Source organism: Enhydra lutris, unplaced genomic scaffold (assembly GCF_002288905.1).
Source record: "Enhydra lutris kenyoni isolate GAN:26980312 unplaced genomic scaffold, ASM228890v2 scaffoldscaffold80, whole genome shotgun sequence".
NCBI classification, from domain to species: domain Eukaryota; kingdom Metazoa; phylum Chordata; class Mammalia; order Carnivora; family Mustelidae; genus Enhydra; species Enhydra lutris.
In genome coordinates, this window is record NW_019154164.1 from 650,958 (window position 1) to 660,009 (window position 9,052).

Here is a 9,052-nt window from a genome sequence, read left to right on the forward strand (position 1 = left end):
TTATTTTTTATAAACATATATTTTTATCCCCAGGGTATACCACATATTCTTTATCCATTCGTCTGTTGATGGACATCTAGGTTCTTTCCATAGTTTGGCTATTGTAGACATTGCTGCTATAAACGTTGGGTGCACGTGCCCCTTCGGATCACTACGTTTGTATCTTTAGGGTAAATACCCAGTAGTGCAATTGCTGGGTCATAGGGTAGTTCTATTTTCAACATTTTGAGGAACCTCCATGCTGTTTTCCAGAGTGGTTGCAGCAGCTTGCATTCCCACCAACAGTGTAGGAGGGTTCCCCGTTCTCCGCATCCTCGCCAGCATCTGTCATTTCCTGACTTGTTAATTTTAGCCATTCTGACTGGTGTGAGGTGATATCTCATTGTGGTTTTGATTTGTATTTCCCTGATGCCGAGTGATGTGGAGCACTTTTTCATGTGTCTGTTGGCCATCTGGATGTCTTCTTTGCAGAAATGTCTGTTCATGTCCTCTGCCCATTTCTTGATTGGATTATTTCTTCTTTGGGTGTTGAATTTGCTAAGCTCTTTATAGATTTTGGACACTAGCCCTTTATCTGATATGTCGTTTGCAAATATCTTCTCCCATTCTGTCAGTTGTCTTTTGGTTTTGTTAACTGTTTCCTTTGCTGTGCAAAAGCTTTTGATCTTGATAAAATCCCAATAGTTCATTTTTGCCCTTGTTTCCCTTGCCTTTGGCGATGTTCCTAGGAAGATGTTGCTGCGGCTGAGGTCGAAGAGGTTGCTGCCTGTGTTCTCCTCAAGGATTTTGATGGATTCCTTTCTCACATTGAGGTCCTTCATCCATTTTGAGTCTATTTTCGTGTGTGGTGTAAGGAAATGATCCAATTTCATTTTTCTGCATGTGGCTGTCCAATTTTCCCAACACCATTTATTGAAGAGGCTGTCTTTTTTCCATTGGACATTCTTTCCTGCTTTGTCGAAGATTAGTTGACCATAGAGTTGAGGGTCTATTTCTGGGCTCTCTATTCTGTTCCATTGATCTATGTGTCTGTTTTTGTGCCAGTACCATGCTGTCTTGATGATGACAGCTTTGTAATAGAGCTTGAAGTCCGGAATTGTGATGCCACCAACTTTGGCTTTCTTTTTCAATATTGCTTTGGCTATTCGAGGTCTTTTCTGGTTCCATATAAATTTTAGGATTATTTGTTCCATTTCTTTGAAAAAAATGGATGGTACTTTGATAGGAATTGCATTAAATGTGTAGATTGCTTTAGGTAGCATAGACATTTTCACAATATTTATTCTTCCAATCCAGGAGCATGGAACATTTTTCCATTTCTTTGTGTCTTCCTCAATTTCTTTCATGAGTACTTTATAGTTTTCTGTGTATAGATTCTTAGTCTCTTTGGTTAGATTTATTCCTAGGTATCTTATAGTTTTGGGTGCAATTGTAAATGGGATGGACTCCTTAATTTCTCTTTCTTCTGTCTTGTTGTTGGTGTAGAGAAATGCAACTGATTTCTGTGCATTGATTTTATATCCTGACACTTTACTGAATTCCTGTACAAGTTCAAGCAGTTTTGGAGTGGAGTCTTTTGGGTTTTCCACATATAGTATCATATCATCTGCAAAGAGTGATAGTTTGACTTCTTCTTTGCCGATTTGGATGCCTTTAATTTCCTTTTGTTGTCTGATTGCTGAGGCTAGGACTTCTAGTACTATGTTGAATAGCAGTGGTGATAACGGACATCCCTGCCGTGTTCCTGACCTTAGCGGAAAAGCTTTCAGTTTTTCTCCATTGAGAATGATATTTGCGGTGGGTTTTTCATAGATGGCTTTGATAATATTGAGGTATGTGCCCTCTATCCCTACACTTTGAAGAGTTTTGATCAGGAAGGGATGCTGTACTTTATCAAATGCTGTTTCAGCATCTATTGAGAGTATCATATGGTTCTTGTTCTTTCTTTTATTAATGTGTTGTATCACACTGATTGATTTGCGGATGTTGAACCAACCTTGCAGCCCTGGAATAAATCCCACTTGGTCGTGGTGAATAATCCTTTTAGTGTACTGTTGAATCCTATTGGCTCATATTTTGGTGAGAATTTTTGCATCTGTGTTCATCAAGGATATTGGTCTGTAGTTCTCTTTTTTGATGGGATCCTTGTCTGGTTTTGGGATCAAGGTGATGCTGGCCTCATAAAATGAGTTTGGAAGTTTTCCGTCCATTTCTATTTTTTGGAACAGTTTCAGGAGAATAGGAATTAGTTCTTCTTTAAATGTTTGGTAGAATTCCCCCGGGAAGCCATCTGGCCCTGGGCTTTTGTTTGTTTGGAGATTTTTGATGACTGTTTCAATCTCCTTCCTGGTTATGGGTCTGTTCAGGCTTTCTATTTCTTCCTGGTTCAGTTGTGGTAGTTTATATGTCTCTAGGAATGCATCCATTTCTTCCAGATTGTCCAATTTGTTGGCGTAGAGTTGCTCATAGTATGTTCTTATAATTGTCTGTATTTCTTTGGTGTTCGTTGTGATCTCTCCTCTTTCATTCATGATTTTATTTATTTGGGTCCTTTCTCTTTTCTTTTTGATAAGTCTGGCCAGGGGTTTATCAATCTTATTAATTCTTTCAAAGAACCAGCTCCTAGTTTTGTTGATTTGTTCCATTGTTTTTTTGGTTTCTATTTCATTGATTTCTGCTCTGATCTTTATGATTTCTCTTCTCCTGCTGGGTTTAGGGTTTCTTTGTTGTTCTTTCTCCAGCTCCTTTAGGTGTAGGGTTAGGTTGTGTACCTGAGACCTCTCTTGTTTCTTGAGAAAGACTTATACCGCTATATATTTTCCTCTCAGGACTGCCTTTGTTGTGTCCCACAGATTCTGAACCGTTGTGTTTTCATTATCATCTGTTTCCATGAATTTTTTCAATTCTTCTTTAATTTCCTGGTTGACCCATTCATTCTTTAGAAGGATGCTGTTTAGTCTCCATGTATTTGGGTTCTTTCCAAATTTCCTCTTGTGATTGAGTTCTAGCTTCATAGCATTGTGGTCTGAAAATATGCAGGGAATGATCCCAATCTTTTGATACCAGTTGAGACCTGATTTAGGACCCAGGATGTGATCTATTCTGGAGAATGTTCCATGTGCACTAGAGAAGAATGTGTATTCTGTTGCTTTGGGATGAAATGTTCTGAATATATCTGTGATGTCCATCTGGTCCAGTGTGTCATTTAAGGCCTTTATTTCCTTGTTGATCTTTTGCTCGGATGATCTGTCCATTTCAGTGAGGGGAGTGTTAAAGTCCCCTACTATTACTGTATTATTGTTGATGTGTTTCTTTGATTTTGTTATTAATTGGTTTATATAGTTGGCTGCTCCCACGTTAGGGGCATAGATATTTAAAATTGTTAGATCTTCTTGTTGGACAGATCCTTTGAGTATGATATAGTGTCCTTCCTCATCTCTTATTATAGTCTTTGGCTTAAAATCTAATTGATCTGATATAAGGATTGCCACTCCTGCTTTCTTCTGATGTCCATTAGCATGGTAAATTGTTTTCCACCCCCTCACTTTAAATCTGGAGGTGTCTTCAGGTTTAAGATGAGTTTCTTGTAGGCAACATATAGATGGGTTTTGTTTTTTTATCCATTCTGATACCCTGTGTCTTTTGATTGGGGCATTTAGCCCATTAACATTCAGGGTAAGTATTGAGAGATATGAATTTAGTGCCATTGTATTGCCTGTAAGGTGACTGTTACTGTATATTGTCTCTGTTCCTTTCTGATCTACTACTTTGAGGGTCTCTCTTTGCTTAGAGGACCACTTTCAATATTTCCTGTAGAGCTGCTTTGGTGTTTGCAAATTCTTTCAGTTTTTGTTTGTCCTGGAAGCTTTTAATCTCTCCTTCTATTTTCAATGATAGCCTAGCTGGATATAGTATTCTTGGCTGCATGTTTTTCTCGTTTAGTGCTCTCAATATATCATGCCAGCTCTTTCTGGCCTGCCAGGTCTCTGTGGATAAGTCTGCTGCCAATCTAATATTTTTACCATTGTATGTTACAGACTTCTTTTCCCGGGCTGCTTTCAGGATTTTCTCTTAGTCACTAAGACTTGTAAATTTTACTATTAGGTGACTGGGTGTGGACCTATTCTTACTGATTTTGAGGGGGGTTTTCTGAACCTCCTAGTGATTATCTGTTTTTTGAGTGTTGAGTTTGAGGAGTTTTTTATAGATCTTGGCTATCAACCCTTTGTTTGTAGCATCCTTTCTGAATATCTTCTCTCATTACGTGCATTGCCTCTTTGTTTTGTTGACTTTCCTTTACTGTGCAGAAGCTTTTTATCTTGATGAAAAGATAACTTTTTGAGTTATGTCCATACTCTTTTCCAGAATGGCTGCACCAGTTTGCATTCCCAGCAACAGTATAAGAGGGTTCCCCTTTCTTTACATCCCCTCCAACATCTGTTGTATCCTGTATTGTTAATTTTAACTATTCTGACAGGTGTGAAATCATATCTCATTGTGGTTTTAATTTGCATTTTCTTAATGATGAGTGATTTTGAGCATCTTTTCATGTGTTTGTTAGCCATCTATCTTGATATCTTTGGAGAAATGTCTACTCATGTCTTCTGCCCATTTTTTAACTGAATTACATTTTGGGGGGGTAAGTTTTGTAAGTTCTTTATAAATTTTGGATACCAGCCTTTTATCAGATATGTCACCTGAAAATATCTTCTCCCATTTTGAAGGTTGCCTTTTGCTTTTGTTGTTTGTTTCCTTCACTCTTCAGAAGCTTTTTATCTTGATAAAGTCCTAATAGTTTATTTTTTCCTTTTGTTTCCCTTGCCTCAGGACACGTATATGGTAGGAATTTGCTACAGTCAATGTGAAAGAGGTTACTGACCGTGTTCTCTAGGGTTTTGATTGGTTCCTATCTCACATTTAGGTCTTTATTACATTTTGAATTTCTTTTTTCTGTTTGGGGTAAGAAAGTAGTCCTGTTTCATTCCTTTGCATGTTGCAGTCCAGTTTTCATAACACCATTTACTGAAGAGACTGTCTTTTTTCCGTTGGATATTCTTTCCTGCTTTGTTGAAGATTAGTTGACCATATAATTATAGGTCCTTTTCTGGGATTTCTATTCTGTTCCATTGATCTATGTTTCTGTTTTTGAGTGAGTATCCTATTGTTTTGTTCACTTCAGGTTTGTAATATAACTTTAAGTCTGGAATGGTGATGCCTCCAGCTTTGCTTTTCTTTTTCAGGATTGCTTTGGTTATTTGGGGTCTTTTCTGGTTCCATACAAATGTTAGGATTGTTTATTCTAGCTCTGAAAAATACTGGTGGTATTTTGATAGGGATTGCATTCAAGATCTAGATCGTTTTGGATGGTATGGACATTTTAACAGTATTTGTTCTTCTAGTCCATGAGCATGGACTGCTTTTCCATTTCTTGTGTCATATTCAAGTTCTTTCATCAGTGTTTTATAGTTTACTTTGTCACATATTTTTTCTACACCTATTGACAGGATCATACAGTTCTTATCCTTTCTTTTATGAATGTGGTATATCACATTGATTAATTTGCTAATATTGAACCACTCTTGCAACCCAAGGATAAATCCCATTTGATCCTGGTGAATGATTCTTTTAATGTACTGTTGGATTGATTTGCTAGTATTTTGTTGAGAATTTTTCATCAGGAATATTGGCTTGTAGTTCTCTTTTTATGTGAGTCTCAGTCTGGTTTTAGAATCAAGGTAATGCTGGGTTTGTAGAATGATTTTGAAAGTTTTTTTAAAAAACTTTTTTGAAAGTTTTGAAAGAATAGGTATTAAGTCTTTAAATGTTTGTTAGAATTCTCCTGTGAGGTCAACTGGCCCAGGACTTTTAGTTGTTGGGAGATTTTTGGTAACTGATTCAGTTTCTTTGGTGGGTAGTGGTTTGTTCAAGTGTTATAATTTTTCCTGTTTCAGTTTTGGTAGGTTTTGATATATTTGGTAGGTTTTGATATATTTCTAGGAATTTATCCATTTATTCCAGATTGCCCATTTTTTTGAATATTATTTTTATAATATTCTTTTATAATTGTTTGTATTTCTGTTGTGTTGGTTGTAATTTCTTCTCTTTCTGATTTTATTTGTGTCTTTTCTCCTTTTTTTTTTTTTTAAGATTTTATTTGTCAGAGAGAGAGAACAAGCAGAGGGAGTGGCAGGCAGAGGGAGAAGCAGACTCCCACTGAGTAGGGAGTCCAATGTAGGGCTCCATCCTAGGACCCTAGGATCATGACCTGAGCTGAAGGCAGACACTTAAACCCACTCAGCCACCCAGGTGCCCTGATGTCAATCTTTTTATACTTGTTCAGGCCTGATTTGTTACCTAGTATATGATCTATTCTGGAGAATGTCCAGTGTGCACTTGAAAAGGATGTGTATTCTGCTGCTTTAGGATGAAATGTTCTGGATAAGTCCATCTGTTCCAGTGGGTTATTCAAAGGCATTTCCCCTTGTTGAGTTTCTGTTTAGATGATGTGTCTATTGCTGTAAGTGGGGTGTTAAAGTTCCCTACTATTATTGTATTATTACCAATGAATTCCTCAGTGTTTGTTATTGCTTTGTTTTGCCCCCAAGCTGGGGGCATAAATATTTATAATTGTTAGATCTTGTTCGATAGACCCCTTTATTATGATATAGTGCCCTTCTTCATCTCATGTTACAGTCTTTTGTTTAAAATCTAGTTTTTCTGATATAAGTATTGCTACTCCTGTTTTCTTTTTGCATCCATTAGCTTGGCCAGTGTGTCTCCATCCTCTCAATTTCAATCTGTAGGTGTCTTTAGGTTTAAAATGAGTCTCCTTTAGGCAGCATATAGGTGGGTGTTGTCTTTTATCCATTATGACACCCTCTGTCTTTTGATTGGAGCTTTTAGTCCATTTACATTCACAGTAATTATTGATACATATGAATTTAGTGCCATTTTATTACTTGTTTTGTCATTGTTTCTGGAGATTTTCTCTGTTCCTTTCTTGTCTTTGTTGCATTTTGTCTTTCTTTCCTAATCAGAGAGTCCCCTTTAATATTTCTTGAAGGGCTGATTTAGTGGTCACCTACTCCTGGTTTTTGTTTTTCTAGGAAACTCTATCTCTCCTTCAATTTTGATTGATATCCTTGCTGGATAGAGTATTCTTTGCTGTAGATTTTTCCTGTTCAACACTTTGAATATATCATGCCACTTTCTTCTGGCCTGCCAAGTTTCTGTGGAAAGATCTTCTGCTAATTTTGCCTTCCCTTATAAGTTAGGGACTCCATTTTTATTGCTGATTTTAGGATTTTTCTTTATCTTTATATTTCACAAATTTAACTATGATTTGGCTTGGTGTTGGCTTGCTTTTATTGATTTTTTTTAAAGGATTTTATTTATTTATCCTCCTGAGGGGTAGGTAGAAGGAGCAGAATAGAACCTCCAGCAGACTCCACACTGAGCAAGGAGCCCAACGGGGGCTCATTCTCATGACACTGAGATCATGATCTGAGCTGAAATTAAGAGTTGGATGCTTGAGCTACCCAGACTTTTAGAAGTAGAACAATGGGATATCATCTCACATCTGTTAGACTGACTGTCAAAAAGACAAAATGTTGGTGAGGATGTGGAGAAAAGAGGACTCTAATACCCTGTTGGTGGGAATGTAAATTGGTATAGTCACTATGGAAAACCCTATGCAGGTTCTTCAAAAAAATAAAAATAGAAATACCATAAGATCCAGCAATTCTACTTCTGAAAGTTTATCCAAAGAAAACAAAAATACCAATTTAAAGAAATATATACACCCTGGAGATCATTGTAGTGTTATTTACAATAGCCAGGATATTGAAGCAGCCCAAGTATCCATCAACTGATTAATGGATACAGATGTGATACACACACACACACACACACACACACACACATAGGAATATTACTCAGCCATAAAAAGAATGAAGTCTTGCCATTTGTGACATGGTTGGACCTTGAGGAAACTATGATAAGCAAATTATGTCAGACAGAGAAAAACAAATCCTGTATGTTTTCACTTATATGTGGAGTCTAAAAAAACAAATAAAAAACCAAAATGTACATTATACATACAGAGAATAGAATGGTGTTTGCTAGAGGAGAGTAAGTGAAATTAGGTGATGGAGGCTCAAGAGGTACAAACTTTCAGTCATAAAATAAATAAGTCGTGGGAGTAATGTACCACATAGTGACGATAGTCAGTGATATTGTAGAATAAGCTTTGAGTTGCCAAGAGAGTAAATCCTAAAAGTTAACTTTGTATGGTAATGGATGGTACTAGACTTATTGTGATGATCATTTTGCATTATACCATATACATATTTCAGATCATTCTGTTTTATGCCTGAAACCAATATAATGTTATATGTGAATTACACCTCAATAAGACAATTTTAAAAATTAGAATTTAATTTAATTAGAATGGTGTACTTTTTACTTGATGTTTTACAGGAAACGTTTTAAAAATCTATTTCTGACTTGTTTAGGCTTTACTGCACTATTGAAAAACAAATGTTCTGATGTCATTTATTTTGTTTTTCAGGAAAGACTCTGTTTGCCTCATCACATTTTGGAAGAGAGAGGTCTTGTGAAAGTCGGTGTCACAGTTCAGGCTCTTCTTGAATTACCTACAACCAAGGCATCTCAGCTTTCTACAGCTTGATGTAACATTTCAAAATCATAAGTGTATAGTTGCATTTATTTGAAGTGATTTTCAATATCTCAAATTCATGATAAGAATCTCTAATAAAAAATAATTTAATTAGGTCAAGCCTTAGGTTTAAAAAAATCATGTTAAAACATAAAAATTAAATTTGAATTGCCCGAACTTCTTTTGGGGGAGACAGGATTAACTTAATATGAGTTTTTGATAAATTCAAATTCTCTTTTTACTAAGTCAGTTGATAACCTTGATTATTTTTCAAAAACCAGATTGATACTAAATTTAAAATGTGGTTTCAATTTAATAATCATTTAGGTTTAATTTTTTATATCATAGCATACTAGTAAACACCTGGATGAGGTA

The 9,052-nt window shown here is 36.2% G+C and overlaps 1 protein-coding gene across 2 annotated transcripts in view; it reads left to right on the top strand.

The window, feature by feature from the left end:
- The window catches only part of LOC111160974 (leucine rich repeats and calponin homology domain containing 2), a 99,553-nt gene extending 90,864 nt beyond the window's left edge, over positions 1 to 8,689 (top strand). For both annotated transcript variants that reach the window (XM_022524387.1, XM_022524388.1), the window contains one exon: positions 8,570 to 8,689. In XM_022524387.1, the coding sequence (XP_022380095.1) occupies positions 8,570 to 8,689 (120 nt within the window). The remainder of the gene's footprint in view (positions 1 to 8,569) is intronic.
- Positions 8,690 to 9,052: the final 363 nt, after the last annotated feature.